Genomic DNA, 24,288 nt, shown 5'->3' with positions numbered 1-24,288 from the left:
AGATCGACGCGGCTAATGACCGCCACTGTATTCACGCGATGCGTTTTAGTCTAATTAAAATCTTGCTCGTTCCGACTGGATTCACGAGAGTCTCGGGGAACCACACGATCTAGTTTACACTTCTCGCGATAGTTCCGATCGAGAGAGGCGATCTATTTTCGAGGCTGACCAGCTCTCGACAAGGTTCTCGTCTCGTTCGAACGGACCTCTCTGTCTATCTCTATCTCTTCTTCTTTTCTACTTGCGTCTCTAATTTTAAAAATTCCGTGCATCGTTCATTCGCAGCGCAGTCTTCTTCTCGGCCTGAATTATTAAAAGTACCACAGTAAGTTATTCGTATTTGCAATCACACTGTACTTGAGTGTAGACATTTGCTAAACAATTATTTAATCTTATTAACTGTTCAATACTTGGACTTGCACGTCACCTTATTATTGGTGAAATATACACTGCAAACTGGATTATTTAAATATAGTTACAAAATTGGTTGCGTAAAATTAATATCGCAGTATAACTTAAAACAGGACCAACAATTTCTATTAACTAAACGCATATATTTTCGAAGATTTAGGACATACAAACGAAGTAAAACGTGTCTGACTAGTATGACCTTTTTCACTGTAAGACAGTCAACGTATTAAGGGGGTATTCTAATGTAGACGCCATATTTGAGGAATACATATTTGTAAATATATATTCCTATATAATTACTGAATATAATTACACATTATACATATTTTATTTTTCTTCCGATGAATACAATAACGTGAATCGTGACCATTCAGAGCGATACGCTGCAAAAAACATGCAATATTTAACTTTGTTGATATAAAAAATAATCGTACAAAAATTTCACTCTGCTTTCTTGAAATTTGACAAAAACATCTACGAAAGTCTACAAGTTCCTTGGTCTATTAATTCTTAGTTCTAAAAATAGCGCCTCCGAGAGGGAATACCCCCTAAATCTCAGATACTTTTCACTACGTATTATTCAAAGAAAATTCTACCCCACTTTGACGGGGGCTAAACAAACGAAAACTTGATCGTGGATTCGAGCGATAATCTCAGCAAGAAATCCCGCGACCTGTTGCGTGGCACACACTGAAAAACGAACCGCCCAGCACTCCCAGCAGGCGTCCGTCCCGATCCATCGACACCGTTTTCCTTTCAACTCGGGGTTTCCATGTTCCCCGGGCGGAAGCTCAGCCAGAAACTCGGTCGCGCGCTCTGAATTTCTTCCGACGACGAAAAATCCGTTCGGTTTTTCCGCGGAAAATTGGGTCGCGACGCCGCTTGACCCCGATTTTTCCTTTTCAACAAAACTCCACTTCGCTGCTACATTGCTGCTGGACGAGCTTCGACCAATTTAGGCAATCGAATGGTTACCTGTTTCGTTGGTCGACGTTAAAATTCGTGAAGCGTTTAAGATCTACTCCGATGATGGTTCGATATCGATGGCCTCGTGTTATAGTTCCTAATTTCTTGGCCCCGAAAATTCGGAATTTCCAACGGGCTGAGAACCAGAAGAACACATTCTCTTCGGAGCTGGCTGCACGCCAACGGTACCCACTGCAATGTACAGTGAGAGTCAAAAGTAACAAGGGAGGCACGATTTGTAAAAAAAATTTTTAAAATGACCTTTACTAATTTCTTCCCGATTCGGACCAATAACAAATATTTAAAATTTTTTTCACACGTCATTTAGTAAACTAATGTCTCTAACTTCACAAAAGAACTCAAGTCATTTGGACCAATTTTGAAAAGATTGTTCCGTTTTAAGGGGTGTACGAATACTTTTGACGCCCACTGTATACATATGTACACCCTAGTGCATCTGTCTCGACGTCGACAGAAAGACGGGAAAGTTGCATCGTTCCGCCAGGTATCGATGGGCCCGGTCGATCTTGATCTGGCAACGCTTGTTGGTTGGCGAACAAGATGCAGCGAATTCGTAAAATTCCTCTGACAAGGCAACTTTGATATCCTGGAAATATCTTTTATCGAGGTCCTCCGAAAACCTGCAGAATTTCTAAAATATGGGGGTGAAGGGGAGATACATTTTTTTTAAAAAGTAAATAAATAACAATACCTAATAATAATACAGGTCGATTCTTAAGGGCCAATTTTATAAGTTTTTTATATCTTGTCCACTATACTCTAAGCACTTAACAGAATTTCACGATTTCTCTGTCCGTTTTCTCCGCCGTGGTTCTTACGAAATGGGTTGAGAGGGATTTCGTCACGAATAGGGAGCATCGTTCCACGGATCGGTAACCTGCAGTGGTGGTGGGATAGAAACCGGTTCGAACAGAAACACGATTCTTTTGAGCCAGATGTTTTCCAACCCCCCCACCCCGCGAGAATTTTTCTGTTCAGCGTCATGTTCTAATATTTATCGTGATCTACCCGGTTTCAAGGGCCGCGCAAGGTCTCCCAGAAACTTGAAATGATTGCTCCCTCGAGAGCAGCTCCGGTTGCGTCGCGTCTCGATAAGAAATGGGTCAACCGTGCCGTAGGGCGAGGCATTCGTAGAAACAGTCGACAGTGGAGGGGTGTTCCTGTTACAACGTCCGCGGGAAAAATCGAACGACCTAGTTTTTCTCCATTCGATTCGTTTCGCCAGTCGCGAATTTTAATTATCGATCACTTCCGTTTTTCTTTTATTTTTACACGTGAATATTCGATCGATCGTGAAGTGAACAGTATTGTCTTCAAGCCAGATGTTCATGACGCTGTAAAGCAGGGTTGGGCAGAATTTTATTCGAATAATAGTGGAAAGGTGTACCTAAAACCGTCATCTTGATCGTTAACCCCTTGACTTATAATGACGAGTCAAACCCATCGTGACGATATTAAATTGAATTTAGTAACTTTGAGTATTACCAGTTTAAATCGAAGTGAAATACTATTTTGCTAATTTTTATATATAACTGTAGGGTAAGTGTATATTTACGATGACCATGTAATGGATTTTGCTTCTGGAAAATCATCAATAGTAACGTAAATCCAGTGTGCAAGGTCGTCCAAAAAATCGTAAGGGTTAAACAGTTAATGAGATTAAATAATTCTTTGCCAAATGTCTACTCATTCTAGAAATATTCTTATAAAAATTGGTATTTACACATTTAATTAATTAAAAACGACGAAGTATTGTTTTTGTATCTTTTATTCGAAACTCTTTATCTAGATAATGAATTTACCCGCCTCTGTAGCAGGGAAACCTAGGACAAAGTGAGACATTCGAGGTTTAATGAGATATAAAACTCGCAAAAATAATAGGAATAAGCCCGTCTTACGCTATATTGTTTACAGTTTTATCCTCTACAATCTATAATACAAATACCCTGTCGCTTTTGGAATTGCATAAAATATTTGTTTCATCCCTTAACTAGATGCACTTGTAAAATCACATAAATGAGCGAATGGGTCTGCGGTGACTTCAAATTTCTTTTGACAACGTAAGTAAACTAGCAGGTATTAAAACATAAAAATGAATCAGTTTGATAACAAACGTTTATTACTTTTATAAGAAACACACACCAAAAAAATAAATTGAAGTGGATGTGACCCCATGTGCCTACTTAAGGGTTAAGAATCTTCTGCAGTTTTGTGTTACATAGAATATTCCAACGATCTAAAGGAATGATTATCTGATAGGGCAAAGTCTAATTCATTGCGTAGATAGATAGTATATAATCTGCCTGTCTAAATAGCGTAATTTTCTCAGAAGATTGATAATCTTTACTCGTACGTAACATCGGTATTTTCTTATAGAATTTAAAAAGAAAATTACACAGTAAATAGTACCTGTCCACTAAATCAGATGATTTTTCTTTCGTCCAGTTGAAAGGTTACGGAGACACTCTGCATAAAACAGTGCAAACCAACAGCACAACAAATTGTATCGCATAAAATCGAGTGTAATAGTTAATGAACATAATATAATCAACATTTTCCGTTGTACTGATTAGAAGTTTCAATAGCATTCTGCTCCACGATTTACTTTCGATTGGGATAGATTTCCCAATTACTGCCACCTAAACCCTTTAAGGCCCAGACAAATCGTTATTTCAAAATTATAAGATTAATACATAGTTTGTATCTTGTTACTTTCAAGAGGAAAATATCGATGTTAAACCAACCTATTTTTCAGCATTTTTTAACATTTATTTGTAACTTTTATTTTTACATAACGAATTCTGATAAACTGATAGCTGATAAACACATTCAATATTTTCAAACAAATTTTTCTGCTTCCATAGACAGATAGGCTATAGAATCCAGATGTAGACTACTACAGCTCTCACGCGTTCAAAGTTCAAAGTGCTCTTCGGAACTTCCGGCCGCGAAAGTGTTACCAAACGTTCTCATGCGGCGCGGTTCGTTCAAGAAAACAACATCGTTCCGGAAAATGGACGATGGTGAAAGTTTGCCTAGCAACGGGCACTTTTCCTCCACGTGATATTCACCGTTTGGACACGAATTTTCCTTATGTTTTCACAGCTCGCGATGAATTATTCGTAAGATAACCATGTACACCGACGTGAAAACTCGGGACTTCCGCTAGGGGAAAATGTGGCGTAGTAGAAGGGCTTCGTATCGCTTGGTAAATTTATTTCAATTACTGAAAATTTATAATAATTTATTTCCACAGGACGACAGCCCATTGAATTACAAAACATTACTTGCAGGGTGTCTTAACTAACTTTATCATCTCGAATAATGACTTAAGAGTACACTTTGTGAAAATTTTGAGACGTGAAACTTAAATGGCATCAAGAGGCACATATATAAGGTGCGTGCTTTTTTTGTAGCTGGAGGCATTTTAGAGATTTCGGGGTCACCTTGTTTTTTTTAAGGGAATTACTTATTTTTTGTACCCTAGATCGATATAGTATCAAATTCTGAGTAAAAATCTATTGATACGTCCTAAACCTAATAGTTAACGAGATATTTACAAAATAATTTGTATTACGTATTTACTATCTGGAAGCTATAGGTACTCTAACTGATGCCCCTCAACTTCAATATAGCAATTCCAATACAGTGATTATTTTCTAAATATCTCGTTAACTATTAGGTTTAAGACGTATGAAGGTCAACACATTTTTACTCAGAATTTAACTCTCTATCGATCTATGGTACAAAAATAGGTCATTCCGTTAAAAAAAAACAAGGTGACCCCGAAATCTCTAAAATGCCTCCAGCCACAAAAAAAAGCACGCACCTTATATATGTGCCCCTTGATGCCATTTAAATTCCACGTCTCAAAATTTTCGTCAAGTGTACAAGTCATTATTCGAGGTGATAGAATTAGCTGAGACACCCTGTATATGAAGAGGACATACAAATAACTAGCTTACAATTTGGTGCGTTCTACTTTCAGATAGAATTTACGGTTGTATCCGTAGTAAAAAAATCAACTTGGTTGCTATAATTGTTTGCTTACGTACAAATTCTATTTATCGAATCGCTATTGTTAAATCTGGATGTGTTATGGGTGAAGGTCTAAAAAGTGGAGGAGCTTTATCTGGTCGGCCAGGAGTATTAAATTTTTTAACGCCGTGATCTTCGTACTGTTTATTCGACCGTTAATAATTTTGTCTAGAAAATAGAATAATATCCTCAGAGTGGAAGGGACGTGGGACGAACTTCACCTCATCCAAGTCGTCTTGATAGCGAAGTCTTCGATAGCAACATCGAGCCAAACGTGGGCTGTGTTCGCTTTTATACGGAGTCGTTTCTAACGCCGATCGATCGGGTTTAAACGCTTCAATGAACCGGGACGAGCGTTCCACCCGAAAACTTGTACGGCGCTAGAAGTCTGTCGTGTAAATGCTAATCGAGATTACCAAGTAGATTAGCAGACGTTTCGGCTGACTGGACGCGGAAGTGGTCACTGGTAACGGTTGACGGACGAGATACTGGCGCTACTGCCTCTCGATGGCCGACAGTGTCCTCGCTTTGTTCGACTTACTCTTACGATTACATGTAATTAGACTGCGGATTTTTATGCAAAATGACATTTTTTAACACTAGAACTACCAAACAAGTCAAAATGACTTGTCAGTGTACTCCTATAACGATGATTAAAATGTTATACCAATACATTTTCTAAGATCTTTGGAACTTTTATTACGACATGAAAGTGAAGAAATTAGTTAATTTATAAGATTGTAAATTTCCAACAGCTTGCCATGATTATCGATCGATCAAATTAGACGTGCGATTATCATCGGTAGTTCTAGTGTTAAAGTAATTTTTTAAGACAACAGCAAAGGTAGGAATTTCTTTGTTCTCTGAAATACCTTATTGAGTTCAGAATAAAGTAGAAAACACATTGCATCTGACGAAAGTTTTTTTCCTCTTATGTAATTTCTAAGGGTCTAAGGTTATTCTCTCCCCACGAAATACGATCATGCATAGGTAATAAGAATTGCATAGGATTTTCTCTCCGAACACCAAACTCTCAGCAGATCTCCTTTGGAATCTTATCTTTTTTTAAAATCCACGCAGCTACCGAAGTATATTTATTATATTATAATCGATCTACACTTTGACTGGCCTAGTTTCCAACGAGGCTAAGATCCATTTTTACATACGACGCTCGGTATAGGATTCTGTACAATATTACTCTTGTCTGACGTCGAGATTCTAAAAAACAATGGACACAGTTCTGACATCCTTACATCGACTGACAACTTGTCCCGTCCTTTTCTCTTCTCGATCGCTCATCCGTTTGACACGCTACGGATGACGATGCTATTAAAAGGTCAACAGGCCGCGATTATCAGGAGAGAACATCGTACTCAGCGATCCTGTAGCCAGTCGGATAGCTCTAAGAAAATTATCGGCTTAAGAGCAACAGCCCACCCTCGACATCTAGTCCATCGGAAGTAAAGTTCAGCCCCAATTCGTTCTCCAGAATCTACTGGAATTTCCATTTAGCCACGGGGGCTTCGTGAATTATGTTCCTTCGCTCGGGCAAACAAGCTTTCCCAGGTTGATCTTGCTTAACGTCCCAGGTAAACATTCCTTTACGTCACGAAGATTAGCGTCGAGCGTCGTAAGCGAGAGCTTCGAACAGCCTGCGATGTCACGGGATTCGTGCAAAAGGGAAACGAAACCGTGTCCGTGCAAGGGGACGCCCTAGAGAAGCTCCTCGAAGGACACCACCGCGAATATAGTAAATCCTCGATGAGTGTAACGCTGAATTTTTAATGAGGTTTAGCACAGTGATAAAGGTAGGTTTTGTTTCAGCATATGGCCATTAGTTTATGGGATATTTAATGTTCAGTGCCGAGGAGCCGTCGAACACTCACCGAGGATTTACTGTAATACACGATCCACCTGCCGCGATAGATGCTCCTGGAAGTCCTCGACGAAGACCACAAATAATCTCGGCTTCCGCTAGGGGAAGAAATGAGGTGGCGAAGGGCCTCCTACTACGTTTCTGTATTCTGTTTATTTTTATATTTTCGACTTGCTTATAAAGTAATTCCCATTTTTCAAAATCTCGAAATTCCCAGGATCATTTATATCAACTCTCAGAATTACTCGAATTCCAAAAAAATAGAGCCGGGATCCCGGGATTGCATTCCCTAGTTGCAAACCACTCTCGAGTTCATTCGACCCCCACGAAGGACATCGAAGAGGAACACGAAGAAGCGTCGCTGAAAAGCGTTCTCGTGGCTTGGAACACCGAATATGGCGTGCGCGCGCAGAGGGGTCCGGGATACAAGGATTTTCAGGTCCCCGCGAGAGAGACGCAACCGTGGTTTCGTCCTTCGGGGCCCAGACGTTTCCACTCCTCCTCCATTGGGCGACGCGCTCTCAGGGACGACCAACGCGGAACTGAACCCCCCCTCCCCCTACCCCTCGCCTGGAACTCGAGGGTCTCTCTGCGTACGCAGCGAACACTCGATCGTTGCCCTTGAAAACTTGGTGTGTTTGGTTCGATGGAACACGTCCGACCTGTGTCGGAACGTGCACATCTACGGAGCACATATCGAGGAAAAACGTATTTCACGTTTAAACGGTCTTTCGCTGTAACGCTTTCGTAAACATGTTTTCCATCTGATTCTAGTTGCGGATAATGTCGAGTGAGATTGTTGTTCCGGGGAAATGTACACTGACGAGCAAACTCGACTTCTTCTAGAGGAAAAAAGTGGCGTAGGGAAAAGGCTTTCTACCATTTGAATTCGGAAGTTTCTGAAATTTATGCGACATTACCATACATTTTAACACTTATTTCAGTACTTGAAATAAATTTATCAAGTTCTAGAAGGCCCTCAACGTACGTCAGTTTTTCTCCTAGTGGAAGCCGAGTTTGCTCGTGGGAGTAGAATCAGTGAGTGCTTAAGTGGAAATGGTGGAATATATCCTGAGGAATTGAATATACGAAAGAAATGTTCCGACGAAAGTTGTTCAGTATTGAAAGGCGCATTGTGTGGTATAAATCATAATTGGAAAATAGAAAAGCACAAATTAATATTTAAGGGTTGGTTTCTCCCTAATGAACCGAATATCAGTAAAAACGAAAAATTGCACAATGCTTCTATCGAGGTCCCCTGAAAACATGTGAAGTTTAAAAATAATCAGAATTTTCGAGATACCGAAGCTCCCTTGTCAGTGGATCGATAAATAGTGAATATAATTACGTTCTGTTTACGGTATAACCGTCTAATTCTGTTATGTTTGGATCCATGCAGAACGGAGATCTATGCATATCGATCCTGCATCCGCCAGTAGACGATCCACAGAGCGGTGAACTGCCATGCGAGAGGTGGAATCCAACACAGAACGTCAGGTGAGTGTACCAACATGGAAACGTATGCGAAGCTTCAATTCTAAATACATTGGACGTCTGGTGTACGCCACTAATTCAATTGCTATCGAATCAGAGTTCAAATCGATACGAGTACCGGTGTTACTGTTCGATGGTATCAGATTGAAATTACATATAAAAATATATTCAGTTCACATAAAAAGATAAGTAACATTTATCAAGTACAGTAGAACTCCACGTATCTGAACTCCTCGGGAACCAGACAGTTCATATTATTGGGCTGTTCAAATAATAGTATGTGCACACAGTCACATCTCTGGAATAATTTTATAACTTCTTGGATTATATGAATCGAGTTGTCTTGCTCCCATCGACATATTTACGATAAAAGACTCGAGTGCGTCAATACTTTTTGTGTTCACCTTGTACATATACATAATCGGCCAAAAGTTTGAAATCACTTGCTGATTTCTACCAGAATCAAATGCTCTGGTAAATTTTGTCCTGACCTATTTGTTAATATACCAGATGTTAACAAGAATATATTCTGAGACATTTTAGCATTTTCTTATATTCAAAATATTCTTATAAAAATCATAGTTCAAATTTAAGACAACGTGTGGCCTAATAACCTTTCGTTAATACCTGGAAAAACATTCTGTTTTCCTGTTATTTAGGAACACATGGATTCTTCTGTTTATTAAAAGGGGGCCCAATGCTACAATATTAGATTCTAATGTCTAGAATATTTCAGGTCGTCATTAAAACCAATACCGATTTTTGAAAAAGTACCCATTTCTATACAGAATGGTACAAAATATAAAATATGTTGCTTATTAATTTTTTGACAAATGAAACTTCCTCGGTCACTCTAAGACATTCACGTTTTCTTAAACAGAATCCGATTTCTCATAACACATTACCTATTGGCTACTGTTTTAGTAAATACTAAAACAGTACAGGTTTAGTAAATCCAACTTTTTTGTTTCCTAGGAACTGTTATTAAAAAGTTCGATCACAGTAGCAAAATTATATTCATGAAAAATGGCAGCAACTCTAATAGACTAATGTAACAATTTCTTCTCCAACCCAAATCTAAGGGTAAATTAATAGGTTCTTTATGTATAAGCACTGAAATTTAAAAGTCTATTAATAGGCTACCGGTCAGTAAACCGTTGATCCCAAATTTTTGGCCGATTGTGTACACAATATAAACTATTCTCGGCAGTTAGCCGCAAATATTTAACCGACCACCGTACGAGGCATCGAAACCGCGGGCAAAAAAAAAATGCTAAACGCGTTATGTTTTTCCGCAATAGGACGATCCTCCTGTCGGTGATCTCGCTACTGAACGAGCCGAATACGTACAGCCCAGCGAACGTGGACGCCTCTGTGATGTATAGGCGCTGGCGCGACTCCAAGGGTCGGGACAAAGAGTATGAAAATATCATAAGGTACGGTAAATATCGATCTATCCCCTCGTCTGCCCCCTATTTCCCCGTCATTTGCCCACTCGACGATCGGGCCGAGATCCAATCGTCGTTCGAACACTATAGATTGTTTTTGCCCGATTTTTCCGTGGACGCGCGTGACGCCCAGAGAGATTGTATTATCCAACACACGCGGAGACGGAGTAGTTAACAGAGAACATTTACGCGAAAATGACATATTGGTGTCGTATAAATGAAGCCGTAGAAATTTACAAAGGTTATAAATTCGAACGGATTCCAACACGCGCATCCCGACTAGTTGAAACAAAAAAAAAAAAAAAATCACGGTTAATGAAAAGAGAGAAAAAAAAATTAGAAACGCCAGCCCGAAGGTCGGACAAAGTTAACCGAGCGCTCGCGCGCACATTTCCGCCACGTATGTATGTATGTATGTATATATACGATATATGTACACGTTTCTGCCTGTCCGTCGACGAAAACCGTGTGGTGTTTTGCTCGTTCCGCAGAAAACAAGCACAGGCGGCCATGATGGAGGCCGAGAAGGAGGGCATCGTCGTGCCGGTGACGCTCGAGGATTACTGCATAAAGACGAACGCGAGGCCGGCCGAGCATCAACTGGACATGACAGACTTCTACGACGACGAGTACGAGCTGGACGACGACGAGGACGATCAGTTGAGCGGCAACGAGTACGAGGACGGGGACGACAGTGGCAACGGGGAGTCGTGATCCATTCCCTAAAGGGGCCGACACAACATACACACTCCACACACACGGATACACAGAAATACACGGATAAAATAAAACTCGAATATTAAAAACAACAGGAAAAGGACAAAAAAAGAAATCGCTAATTATTATCAGTTCTGTATAGATTAATAAATTAACGGGCTTCTAAACCGGACACACTCACTCTCTCTCTTTCTCTTTCTCTTTCTCTTTCTCTTTCTCTCTATTCAGACGTGCCACCCTATAAATTCAAGTACACGCGTAATCGAACCACCTTATCTATCTGTTCTCTCCTCGTTCTCATTGTAGCGGGACCCGCGGCGAGTATATAACACGTATGTATTGTATTTCAAGGATGTCGTCAATTATCGCGCCGTTTCACTACCACCATTCACGTCACGAGGTGTTTTTTTTTGTTTTTTTTTGTTTTAGGGTAGGATGAACACCGTGAGTTCGCGCCGGTCCGACGCGCGTGTTTTCCTTTCTTTCTTTCTCTTCCCCCTCCCCCCCGGTCGAAAGAGATACACAGGTTAGGTTGTCCCGAAATAGCTTCGCCTCTCGGAAATGAGGGGTTCCTGGGATGATTTGTAACAACTTTTTGCTTAGCGAAAATGTTATCCGAGGGTTTATTAACGAGATATTAACGGAAAACCCTGACCAATCAGAGCGCGAATCTGCCGGCCGAGCTCCCGCGGTAGCATTGACTGCCAATCGCAGCGCGTAGCCAAGCTTGCCACTCTTAATATCTCGTTAACGAAGCCTCGGATAACATTTTTTTTTAAGGAAAAAGTCGTTTCAAATCATCCCAGGAACTTCTCATTTCCGGGAGTCGAAGCTATTTTGGGACACCCTGTATAGTCGGCTCGAGTCGTCGACGTAAGTTCCGGCCGAATTAACTCGCGAACCGTGAACGCAAAACGGAACTCGAGATCTGTCGCGAGATCCTCGAACAAGAAATCTCGAAATTGTAAGAATTATCGGGAGAACCGTCGAGATTTTGTCGTATTTACACACAAGAGCTCCTTTGACTTAACCCCAATATTACATACACGGTGTACGATGATAATCGGTTAGAGGAGCACCGCTGTTGTGCCTGTTGTTGTTGTTGTTGTGTTGTGGTCGGCACGTCTATATCTTTTTAACTAGGCGAAAACGAGAAACAAGGAAAAAAAAAGTGTGCCGAAGGAAAGAAGGACTAATTGATTTACCTCACTCTCGGGGGGGGGGGGGTACGGCGCGTCTGTTCGATAAATGAAACACGGAGAAAAAGCGTTTCAAAACCATGTGATAATGAAGTACACAATGTGTGATCGGGGGGGGCCTGGCTCAAAAGTAATCCGGTGTATCATATGTATGTACAGAGTTATCGGTGTGGGTACATCAATTGATCCCGCGGGCGTGTTTTCTCTTTCTTTTCGAGACTCGGATGACGTTGATATAGATATTTGCATTCGAATAAAAGCGCGAAATTCAAACTCCGTTTCGTGTGGATTATTTATGCTACGAAACCAAACAACACGGCTCGGTTGGAAATTCGATGTGTAAGCGAGATAGAGGAAAGAAACAAACTGTCAGTGATTGCCCCTGTGGTTCGAGCGTAAATTCGTGGACTCGAGACACCCCGTATTGTATACTCGATTTTTCGTACGATTTACCGCTCAGATATACTACTGTATACGCGACAAGATGTTTCGCGGATTTCTCGGTCCGAAAGTTCAGAAGCTACACCCAACGAAACGTCTCACTCGCTCTCGCAGGTCATTGACAGCTTGTTTGTTCACGATTCACCTAGGACACGTAGAACATAATTTTTTGCTATGGACGATATACATACATATAAATATATCTTAAGTTTCCAATTTGGTTTTTTTTGTCATTAATATAAACATTGCTAAATCTTTCGACAAGGAGCGCCTCGGTCGCGTCCGCGGTGTCTCTCCGTATTTACGTGCATTGCGCGCTACATCCCACAAAGTTAGTTTAGCTTATACGACATTTATTAAGATCTCTTGATGTTTAAGTATTATCTTTCACACACGGGAACAGAAAGCTTTGTAGGAAGAAGTTGAATTTAAACGTAAGCTAATTTACTTAAGTGAAAGGAATAATAATATCCCGGATACATAAACGGCTAACCCTACTCTGTGGGTGGTGTATCTGTGCTCGTACGACTGAAAAAAAATTGTAAATAGTACACGAGACCCGAATCTTTAACGCGACACGAAATGATGTAAATGGTATTGTCTTGTCTTCGTTCGTCATTAGCCCGTTTTATTGGAAGACCAAAATTAAATGTTGAAAGTGTTAAAAAGAGAAACGATTTAAAAAGAAAAAAAAAAGAAAACGAAGAATAACGAAATAAAAGCCAGAAGGTTATTTAAATTTCGATAATTGTCTGAAAGATGCATATACTCAGCGCTTTGTAGTGGTTAATAGCGGAATAAGTAAAACTATCCCTCCCCCCCCCCCCCCCCCCCTAGTTCCTGACATATATTTACGAAAACCTCTTTCGTTTCACGTTGTCCCTTAGCTACTTAATAATAGACGAAACTGTGTAAGACACCGACGTAACACTAATAATTTGTATACTTTATAATTCTTTCCTCCTTTTTTTGTACATACCAATAAAAGAAAATCTCTTCGTACAATTATTAATAAAAAAAATAGCGGAATAATATCACAACGCTTTGTTAATAGATTGTAAGGAAAAAAAGGTCACCGTACGATCGTACTAAGAAAATGAACGCCGTACGCCTATTCTCGGGTAAGTAAATTTTATTCGCAAGAGTCATTCGGTTCGATATAACAAGAATAGTACCCAATTCTTTTTCCATTGTACAAGATCATTAGAGAAACACACATAAATTCGTGGAAATGCAACATAATTAACTTACACACTCTGCGTTCGTGATTTCTTTTCTAGGGATTCCCACTAGTATGTGATTTTTCGGGGTACATGTCATGGGTATGAATTTCGAGAGATACACCCTGTACCCGAATTGCTCGGCCAGGATCTTTCTATCGGTGTCCACGATCGCCATGCACTCGTATCCCTGCTTTGTTTTCACATTTTTCTCGTCGTGTGTCTGATCGGCGGCGTGACTGAGGACCATGTAATTTTCCCGGCTCATGCCCTTCTTGAAAACGTTGCTCCTTGGGTACGTGAGGTGATGGCAATCGTGCAACGAACCGTAACAGCACGGGCAACAGACGAAATTTGCCCGCCTCCTGATGCACTGTTGTATAACTAGATCAGTCGCGACGCCGCACGCGTGCAGCGATAAACCAATATCAAAATCTCCCTTAAAATAGTCTAAGTTGCACTGATAAAAGTTTATGTTCGTCAAGCTCATCTTTTTCACCCGCTCTTTGGCTCTGTTCAACGATTCTTCTTTGTTCTCTAGCAATGTAATGGTGCAATACGGTAACATGTATGCTAGTAGAATGCCCAAATGACCGCTACCGGAACAGAAGTCTACTATTACATCTCCAGCTCTCGCTAGTTTCATTACAGGCTTGCACATGTTCTCCAATTGTTCTTGTTTTCTCTTTAGTCTCGCTGATGGCAGGGAACCACCTTCCGGAGTGGCGTGGAACGGTACCGTGGACCAGTCTAACAACAATTCCGCGGCAAAAGGCTCCTGCTCGAGCCGCGTTTCTATATTTAATCTCTTAAACAATCCCAACGATTGCTCTACATCGTCTTGCTTCGTGAAAATACGGCTTCTTGGTTTGTATCTTTTGGGATCACTCTTGTACAAACTTTGATTCGCTACTTGAGGAAGAGTATAAACGAGCCCGTTCGAATTTTCGCGTTTTAACACCGGCAGACATTCCAAACAGTCGACGATGGTTTGATCCTCGATCATTTTCTTGTACCATTTAGCGGTTAACGGAAGTAACTGCAGCGTCGACTCGCTCGAGAATACGGTTAGTAGGTTATGCATGCAGACAAATATAATTATATCAGCCAGGGTAACGTACGAACCCTCGGCGTACGTATGTTCCGACAAATGCATTTCGTCTCGCGAGATTGCGTTTTCATCGAGGAACTTTTTAGACATGGTGTACTTGTACAAATTGTGCAATCTGACAGGTTGCGACATATGGCATTCAAACCTGGCCATGTTGGAAGGCAGTTCGTTGCGTATCGTGTTATCTGCGTACAAAAATTTCATCGTCTGAATCAGATCTACCTCGCAGAATTTTGTCCATACACTTGCTTCGGAGCAAGCCGTTAGATACGAGTCTTTGAATCCCAGTAACTTTCGGCAATGATGCTTTGGATGTTCGGCCGTGACATCTTTGATTATTTGTCGCAGGATCGCGCAGAGGCCAGCGATACAGCTTGCCTTATTCACAACAATGATCGGCAGCTCGCACGAACTCGCAGAGTAAGGGATTTTATTTGCATCCATAACTTCGTATACAAAAGTGGAAATATCTATTCTGTATGCTCGTTCGAGAGGCTTCTGTTTACTAAGGACGAGTTTAATATTAATCTTAGAGTCGCAATACTTTACAGTGAATAAAGCCACTATGGTTTCTATGGGTGCTATGCATATTTCTGCCAAAGAGTATACTTCCAAATAGACTTTGTCCATTTTGATCAGTTGCCTATAAAACCTTCCAATTGTCCATAAAAGATGGATTCTGGTTAAGGCTGTTTACACACTAGCCCTTAATTGTCTTACTACTTTTCCTATAATCCTTTGCCTCAGGACATTTTCTCTCCAACAAACACTGATGCAGGAACTTAAGGCCAGAATAAACATGAACGCTTCAAACTTCCAAAATGCCCTTTCTTCTAACCAAGCTACCCTGTCACAACTAAAGTCCACGTATCATTAGAATAACAAATTCACCAGTACATATTTTTATAATAGTAGTCTGAATAATAGAATAGAATTAATTACCTTCTTGTTATTGTTTCACCACTTCTACATTTTAGTACTTCCTTGTATCTTGCATGGACACATACATCAATGCTTTTGCTTGCTACTTCAAAAGCAGAACAAGGATGACATTCTGAAATTACTTCATAATCATCACCGGACACGCATGTTGTATTATTTTCATAATTTTCCAAATACAGTTTGTTGGGGTTATCTGTCCAATGACTCTCCACAATTAATACTAAAACAGTTAACCTATAATGGAAAGTATAACTCTGCTATATACACATTTCGCAGTCTTACAGACTTTGGTAGTTTACGTTTTTAATCATTTTGTGTAATATTGCAGAAAATGATTGTTAGTAGAAGTATAAAAAAGTCTAACCCTCCTAAAAGTGTAATGCCAATTAACATTCGTTTCTTTGTACACAGCTCGATCATTTCGATGCACGCTATTTCGTGAGCTCCACTTTCCTGTCAAGTTACGTGACCCATATGAGAAATTAGTGAAACCTATCCGAACAGACGGAATGGAAACAAGTTCAGTCTTCAAGTCACTTTCCGAGTAAACACTATTTTCACTACATAAATCCTACACTAAATAAATACATAAAGATAACACGTGCTTTATAAGCAACGATTTTGTTATACATTCTTGTCACAAGGTGGCACAAACACCAGTCACCACCTACATAATTCCCCATGCGCAGGAGGCAAGGAAACTTCAATTATCACTATTAAGACTGCGGATGTTTATGCAAATGTAAACTTTTGTGGAGTAATCTGTAGAAATGTGTTGCAAAGTATGTACGAGTGCCTTTTAAAATAAAACCTAGCGTAAAATGCAGGATATAGTACGTATAAACAAAAGTACATACAAATATACATATATTCGTTGCTAATGCTGTATTAAAACCTAGCGTAAAATGCAGGATATAGTACGTATAAACAAAAGTACATACAAATATACATATGTATATTCGTAGCTAATGCTGTGTTTTTGAACTCAAGGATATTCACTTACCCGCGTTAAACAAGAAGAGTACTTTTCGAGGTTTATACATTTCTCTATGTCATAAGCACAAGCAGATCAAGGAAGCAATCAGAAACCAAACAAGATATAAAAATATGTTTTATTTTTCACACAGTATTACATGAACAGTAATTGCCATCAGGCAACGAGATTAAACATACTAAACGACTTGAATATCACTTTAACACCTCAGAATCGCGCTCTTTTAAGTAATCCCACTTTACAAACAAGTGGGAGTGCGAAACGCGATTAATTTGCAAAAAGCATTATAGTAAAAGCGGTAGAGATAGTCGCGAAGGAAAACTGGCTCCCCGTCGCGGCATCGAAGATCGAGTATTATGGTCGTGATTATGTATAAGTGGTTACTTCATTTTGTTTTTTACTTGTATTAATTCTGCGCGACAGAAGGCACGTGCAAAAAAGTCGTGAATTATTTGTCCTGTGTGAAAATACTGATTCATCGTTACCCGAAAATAGTTTCTCTTTTGGAATTGGTCTGATGTATAAGCTATGCACGAAAGACATTTACATAGTATGTATGTGTATATTAGTCGAAGAGAGAGTTGAACCCTGTACATCTGATATGCTTTTGAAAGAGATCAATACCAATGAATAGAAATTTAAAGATCGAACAAAATTAACCGATACAGCAAGAGGAAGAACATCGAAAAGGGCGATTATTTTTCTTAAACTTCCCTCTTAAAATGGCTAGTGTTAAGTCTAAATTTGAATACAGTTGATTTAATACGAACAATATCAAAGAATTATTATTGTCATCTGCCGCAGAGTCCAATTCCTCAGCGGTAACGTCGATTTGCCCAACACTGAGAACAATAGTATTCATTTTCCACTGAACCAAAGAATTGACACTCTTCGCTGCGACATTCTTTAATAATAGCCTGAAATAGACCTCAAATTACTCAACGTTGTAACTCACAATGGGCCGTTCGTTTAACACATACCCCTAAACTGTCGCTGTCATTCCATCGTTCCGGCCCTGGTTTATCAGATGACGCTTGGTCATTGTAAAATGTAGACCTACAAAGAACACTTACAGAACCTCTGTTAACAGTAACTAATAGAATTCTATTATGTACTTACGCATACCTAGAAAGATAAAGCGTACGATCTTTATTTGGATTAGTTGGTAATAGTTTGCTAACACTATCATGACTTCCTCGGTCACTGGCAGTGTAAAATTTGGATTTGCCAGCACCGTAATTCATTTCGTTACCAGTCTCATCGACTTTATGATCCTGCAGGTACCTACAAGACATTACAATTATTGTAAAAAATAAATGTAACTTAAATACGATTTAAAAAAGATGTAATGTAAAACCTTGCGTGAGCACATTGAAGATAATTTTGAAGCATCTGATCCACATACTGATGACGCCTGCTTCTGATCCTTATACATAGCAAACCTTCCATGGGAAGTCCTCCCGCTGTAGGAGGCGGACTCTTTGGTCTTTTCGTCATAGGCCATAGTTTCTTACTAACCGATTTACCAATCGATCCAAATTGTTTCGCAACGCCCAACAACTGTTTTGCCGTTTTAGATAATGAACCATCCGTGTCGGTTAATCTTTCAATTTCTTCCGATATAAAATTTTGGTATTCACAGTCTAGATACTCTCGTAGTAAGATTTCCATCTAGACGTAAACATTATGTAAATACATTTAAATGCATAGAGCAGTTATGTACATTTCCAATTGTAAAATTAACTACCGTATCTTGTTGACACACCAATAACTCCCGAGACCCTTCTTGCCAATCCCAATCAGGTCCGGGATCTACTGCAAATAAAACTGGTAATAATTGACCCGTATCGGGGTCAACTAAAGGTATGCTAACGCCTTCACTACCACCGTCTCCAAAATCACTCGCTCCGTCAACGATGACGAGCGGAGAGAAGTGAGCAGAATGATACGCTAAAAGCAACGGAGTTCTGTGACAGCGAGATGGAGGTACTTCTAATGGGAGGTATACACCGCCAAACGGTATTGGCGCTAAAGCTACACCTTCAGCATCCTTTAACATAGTCTCTGCTATAACTATAATAGGTCTCTTTAAAGCATGAGCCAATGCTAATACATGTACCTACAAGAATTACAAAAGTGTTAGTATAATCAAGAAGTTAGTATGTTTTGTAAGTAAACAAAAAACACTACATACTTCTTCGAGACTTTGATAAGAAGTGGCCGTCTGATTCCTGAAAATAGGGGAAGCCATATCTACAATGGTTTGCCATTCCGTTAACCATTCTGCTTCTGTATATGACAATCCTGCAACTGCATTTAAACCCATTTGCCGCCACTTCCATCTTCTAAACAAAGCGTGTCTGTATTCTCCTTTGGCCAAAGTACTATGCAGTGCTTCCCTTAGAGTAAGAAGCCTATCGTGAAAGCCCCACATGCCAAGAGAAGCTGCATGTAAAAGGCAATTGCCATCTCCAGATGTTGCCAGAGGCCAAAGCACTCTGTTGTTGCCATTTTTACCACTGCACCACCAGTTTAAACGACCAGCAGCTTCCAAAGAAGTTAAACATCCACCCTCAATCAGATCTTTTTCCAAAAATTGACGAAATGAATCTAAGTGCAAATGTTTATTAAATTAGCAAAATATCACAAGGAATATTTACACTTTGTACATTAGGATATAAAATACCTGGGTATAGAGTTAAATCAGGAAGAGAAAATGTAAATTCAGGAGTATCTAATGATCCTATCTGTGAACGAGCATAAGAAACTATGGCTGCATTTTCAGTTGCTCTAGATATACCTCTTGCCAGTTTTTTCGTAGCACCACTTGCATTCTCCAAAGTATTATTGGAAGTTGACTCTTTCTCCAACCCATCGTATGGGGATAGTCCAACGTTCATCACCTTGCTTTAATACACCTGCAAAACAATACACTACCTCTAATACTAAGAATATTATAACCACTGGCTAATTGTCATCTAGCCTTTAATCCAAAGCAACAGATACTTAATGTTCAAGCAATCTTACATAGGTATATATTAGTTCACAAAAATAGAACAAGGCTTCATGGTATAAATGCTTAAATGAAAAAGAAAAAAGTATCAATTAATTGCATGCTATCAAATGTACTTAATTGTCAACATTAACGGGTACGGATAATCAATTTGTAGGCAACATAGCATTTCGATTCTCGGAATTACGAAATATCGGGAGTGACTAAATCTAGACAGAAGTACGATTGCGTGTACACGATATATATGTAGATACGTGTATAAATCTATGCATCTGTGTTGGCTGCGATTACTTAAAAAAACGCAAACCTTGGCCCGTATATCGAATTAGCGCAACGGAATACAGTAGCAGGTTTTCGTTAAATGGTGTTCTAATTGTTTTACGACGCGCAAACTGCTCGTATTGTTTCTCATATTTCGCAGCACGGCGCCCGTACCGAAGCCTTGCTGGGGAAGGCTGTCCACGACGTGTCGAATACAACTAAGGATCTGTTCGTACGGGCAGTGGTATAAACACAACATAACCTAAAGTATGGCAGCCTCCGAACTGCAGCCGAGTAGGAGGGCAAGAAGCGAATTGAAGCGAATTATTATTGTTGCACACGGAAGTCACCGTGAAACTTTAAACCGGTCACATGTCAGACTGACGAGAGGGTACAAGTACACCGTTCTCGTATTTACGCAGTACCGTGTCCACTACCCACCAGTAGACAGGTTCGTCGGTTCGTCCGAACGTCCGACCACGGTAGTGCGATCAATTTTGAAATTCAAGTAAACCATTCGCGCACCCGTCCCTCTCGTAATACATATTGCGCTGCTAATACTGGCTAGAAATGCGTTTGACCTTGAAAGTATGCGTTGCATGCGCACACACCTATCCACCCACACTAAGGCGCTTCGTGTGTACACAGAGTGATCCAAAGTCATCAATATGCTCGAGTTGTTTGTGGTTCTTCAAGTATCGACTTCTCCACGTTAGATCAGCAGATGAAATCTATAATATTTGGCCTGTCGTCTATATACTACATATATCCATTCTTAGGGTTGACAGGTATATAGAAAACGAACATCATTCGGGATTTAGAGAGAAAAATAATTCAAATATTCGAAAAATGAATACTCATATATATAGGGTCTTACAGAACAATAGATAATGTGATTTTTGAATGAACAACACACCCGAAAAATGTATCCTAAATCAAGTAAGAATACCAAGTCGAAATGAAAGCTCCCTGGTAAGCAGTTGTGTGCAAGTTTCGAGCAAGTTGCCAGCAATAAAGCACAAGTGTTGTCTACAAAACCGTAGCTATCTGTTTCCGCATTTGACTACAGTTTTGTAGGCAACACTTGATGTCAACATATTTAAGCAAGTTGCCAGAAACTTTTGCTACAACGTTGATGTCAAGTTGAACGCAAGTCCGGTAGAATGTAGAAGGTTTGCGCTGTCAAAGCCCATTAAATTTTGTATGGGCATGCGTATATTCGGGAACTCAAGTGACTAAAGGTGGCAGCGCGATCTCACTGTCATGGCGGCGGTGGAAAGTATAAATTATTTAATATTTATTATACTATTACTATAAGAAAATAGATTTTGTTGTAGATTTTATAGTGCAATTAACACTAAACCTACCACAACTGGTCAAATGATTGGTTTTGCCATGCAAATTTCTATCTCCCTGTGGGATTCGATAGGTTTAGGGTTAAGAATGAAATTAAGAATTCATGACATAATTGATTATTATTGACTTTTTACGGGAATAAATCATTTTGACGATACTTTTATTATTAATATATTTATTTTTCTAGTAAATTTCTTGTAAGTTTTCGGAGCGAAAACGCACAACATCATCATTCGTAAGACAAATGAAACGTGCTACTTTTCGTAACGCACGTCGATGTGTACTTTTAGTCTATGAAACGATCCATACCTACAAATTTCTGTATACCCTAAATTTTATTTGTTATAATGAATAATAATTTGCCTGGAAAAATAGCTGATGGAATGTTTAACAACATACCCTGAAGATGTGATTGTTATAAGTATTACAGTATCGAAAATATTTAATTTATTGTGATATAATTTCACGTGAATCAAGTAAACCAAAAATACTGTTGCTAAAACTGTAACAATCATTATCAAGGACAATATCAATCAAACATCAATCAAAGAATTCCTACTGATCTACAAATTTTGATGAATTCCTTGCTTAAAACGCTACCAAGGCACATTTTCATTAAATAATATTTAGTTAACAATTGCCATAAACATTAAGACATAGTCATTGTTTAATAATTTGCAATAAAGTAAAAGTTATTACATGTAAAAGTTTATTACACGGTCCATATCTGGAAAGTTTCTGTATATTTGGATTTATATTTGTTATAAACAATAACAATTTGCATTATAAGACAGCTGACAGAATGTTTAACAATATTCCTCAGAGATGTAATTGTTATAACAATTACTTTATTAGAAATAATAAATTAATCGAGAAATAATTTTTGGCGCGCTCGAGTTTCCAGTGCACTAAATGTTCGCGCACCTGTCCGCGCACCAGTGCGCGCAAGCTCGCGGTCGCTGCGCGCCTATAAATACGAGCGCGCAATGAAAAATCCTCAGTTCACTCGCGTCCGCGGACCTCGTTGAGGTTATTCCACGATTGCTGACCACTGGTGGACACTGGTCAAGGGGTGTTCAAGGGGTCCTCTCTATTATCCGAACTCGACTCAGAGGTTTCTTTTTTTTAAATTATTTTAATTAATTGGGTTTTTTTAATTTATTGTAATTGTTATATTTTAATGTATTATAATTTGGTACTTGTGTTTTATTCTAATTTATTTTAATTATATGTTTTATTTTGATTTTTTTTAATTATATGTGTTTTATTTTGATTCATTTTAATTAATTGTGTTTTATTTTAATTTATTTTAATTAATTGAGTTTAATATAATTTATTATAATTAATTGCGTTTAATGTAATCCATTTTAATTCCTTGTGTTTTATTTTAATTTATTTTAATTACTCGAGTTTAATTATGATTTGTTTTAATTAACTATGTTTTGTTTTGATTTATTCTAATTAATTGTGCTTTATTTTGATTTATTTGAATTCAATAAACTCAAGAAAGAAGCCATCCTCCGAGGGATTTCAATATTTATAGTATAAGCGTATTTAGATATCTAAGTTGTTTGTAAGATTATTGTGGAAGGTGGATAGATGGAACTTGTGTTTCCATCTATCTTCCTTGGGTCTCCACTCGCAGCAACCTCCTCGTGGTGAGACTCGGGCAATTGGTATTATCTTCGGTAAAGTATTGTAAACCGAAGGTAATACCAAGCTAATGGCTGCGAACTTAAAAGTAATTTCTCTAGTTAGAAAAATAAATGTAAGATCGAATATTTTTGGTAAATGTTCTATCGTACATGAAACTTAGATTATTTTAAGACTAAATGTAAGGTAGAAAATCTTTGTTAATTATATGAATACGTGAAGCTGAATAATAAAGTGCAAGGAGTCACGTCCACCAGTCGGTGGCGAAAATTGGAACTAATTCCAGAACTTCTTCCAAAACTTAGAAGTTTCAGAATTAATTATTTTGTTATTATTTCTTATTTCTTATTACTTTTTTGGTTAATTGATATTAGGAATAGGAGTGGAGATAAAGCCAGGATTAATAAATAACGCATATTTATGATTTGATTGTTTTTTATTGAGAAAAGCGTTCGAAAATATACAATTTACAATAGTATTTCTAAAAATTAAACAACAATTGCCTTAAGTACTACTTGCATACATGATTTAACAATATATTTATAATAATATTTGTATAGATTCAATAGAAGTGCCCTAAGATACTTATTTTACTTAAATCCTACTTGTCTATATGATTTTACAATGTACTTGTAATGATATTTATATAAATTCAGAAAAAGTAGGCTTAGATATTATTCAAGCTTATAAAATATTATAACTTATATGCCGCAAATATTTCCCTCCCCTGTAATTTGCAAATCTTCCGTACCGTTTTCAATGCTTCATAAAGGTTTCATAAGTTTGTCGCCGAAATTTTTATTACCGGTGGCATACGATAGACGTGTACAGAAGAAACTCCGTGTGGTGAGAACGTGGGGTCGTAGAACCCCCGCAGGAGACGCTAAAGACCCCGTGTGATCACATTGTGGGGTCATGGAACCCCCGGTGGAGGCGCCAGGACCCGTGTGGTCAGACCGTGGGGTCACAGAGCCCCCACAGGTGGCGCCAAAAACTCCGTGTGTTAAGCACGTGGGGTCATAGGACCCCCGGTGGAGACTCCAGGACCCCGTGTGGTGAGGAAGCGGGGTCGTAGAACCCCCGAACATGCACCAGAGTTTTGAAACGTCATGCTTTATCGTTGTTGC

The 24,288-nt window shown here is 39.1% G+C and overlaps 4 protein-coding genes across 4 annotated transcripts in view; 1 reads left to right on the top strand and 3 right to left on the bottom strand.

The window, feature by feature from the left end:
- Positions 1-11,516, top strand: part of LOC107189050 (ubiquitin-conjugating enzyme E2 R2) — a 44,510-nt gene extending 32,994 nt beyond the window's left edge. The window contains exons 3-5 of the mRNA XM_015577486.1: positions 8,712-8,809; positions 10,108-10,242; positions 10,746-11,516. Coding sequence (XP_015432972.1) covers positions 8,712-8,809; positions 10,108-10,242; positions 10,746-10,968 — 456 coding nt within the window. The 3' untranslated portion in view covers positions 10,969-11,516. The remainder of the gene's footprint in view (positions 1-8,711; positions 8,810-10,107; positions 10,243-10,745) is intronic.
- Positions 11,517-13,732: 2,216 nt separating this feature from the next.
- On the bottom strand, positions 13,733-15,654 carry LOC107189039 (glutathione S-transferase C-terminal domain-containing protein homolog). The gene has a single exon (XM_015577475.1). It carries the CDS (start codon positions 15,570-15,572, stop codon positions 13,854-13,856), a length of 1,719 nt encoding a protein of 572 aa, XP_015432961.1. The 5' UTR covers positions 15,573-15,654; the 3' UTR covers positions 13,733-13,853.
- LOC107189061 (protein JTB) lies at positions 15,618-16,448 on the bottom strand. The gene is made up of 3 exons (XM_015577497.1): positions 16,249-16,448; positions 15,885-16,118; positions 15,618-15,798 (listed from the first exon to the last, which is right to left on the bottom strand). Exons 1-3 carry the CDS (start codon positions 16,302-16,304, stop codon positions 15,636-15,638), a joined length of 453 nt encoding a protein of 150 aa, XP_015432983.1. The 5' UTR covers positions 16,305-16,448; the 3' UTR covers positions 15,618-15,635.
- Positions 16,449-17,358: 910 nt separating this feature from the next.
- On the bottom strand, positions 17,359-20,779 carry LOC107188142 (OTU domain-containing protein 7B-like). The gene is made up of 8 exons (XM_015576394.1): positions 20,199-20,779; positions 19,565-19,796; positions 19,073-19,488; positions 18,626-18,997; positions 18,236-18,549; positions 18,004-18,162; positions 17,859-17,934; positions 17,359-17,795 (listed from the first exon to the last, which is right to left on the bottom strand). The coding sequence occupies exons 2-8, from the start codon at positions 19,776-19,778 to the stop codon at positions 17,694-17,696; spliced, it is 1,653 nt and encodes a 550-aa protein (XP_015431880.1). The 5' UTR covers positions 19,779-19,796; positions 20,199-20,779; the 3' UTR covers positions 17,359-17,693.
- Positions 20,780-24,288: the final 3,509 nt, after the last annotated feature.

Source organism: Dufourea novaeangliae, unplaced genomic scaffold, assembly GCF_001272555.1.
Source record: "Dufourea novaeangliae isolate 0120121106 unplaced genomic scaffold, ASM127255v1 scaffold16, whole genome shotgun sequence".
Taxonomy (NCBI): Eukaryota; Metazoa; Arthropoda; class Insecta; order Hymenoptera; family Halictidae; genus Dufourea; species Dufourea novaeangliae.
The sequence above is the reverse complement of the archived record's forward strand: the minus strand, read 5'-3'. Positions and strand labels throughout refer to the sequence as shown.

What these genes read in the sequence shown, in the direction of transcription:
- LOC107189061 (XM_015577497.1), bottom strand. Translation starts at nt 16,304, where the DNA reads ATGATCGAGCTGTGTACAAAGAAACGAATGTTAATTGGCATTACACTT. An exon ending in GGCATTACACTTTTAGGAGG is followed by an intron (nt 16,119 to 16,248) that starts GTTAGACTTTTT and finishes TTTCCATTATAG; the next exon opens with GTTAACTGTTTTAGTATTAA. An exon ending in GGTGAAACAATAACAAGAAG is followed by an intron (nt 15,799 to 15,884) that starts GTAATTAATTCT and finishes CGTGGACTTTAG; the next exon opens with TTGTGACAGGGTAGCTTGGT.
- LOC107188142 (XM_015576394.1), bottom strand. Translation starts at nt 19,778, where the DNA reads ATGAACGTTGGACTATCCCCATACGATGGGTTGGAGAAAGAGTCAACT. An exon ending in TGGTGTGTCAACAAGATACG is followed by an intron (nt 18,550 to 18,625) that starts GTAGTTAATTTT and finishes GTTTACGTCTAG; the next exon opens with ATGGAAATCTTACTACGAGA. An exon ending in CTTCAATGTGCTCACGCAAG is followed by an intron (nt 18,163 to 18,235) that starts GTTTTACATTAC and finishes AATGTCTTGTAG; the next exon opens with GTACCTGCAGGATCATAAAG.
- LOC107189039 (XM_015577475.1), bottom strand. Translation starts at nt 15,572, where the DNA reads ATGGACAAAGTCTATTTGGAAGTATACTCTTTGGCAGAAATATGCATA.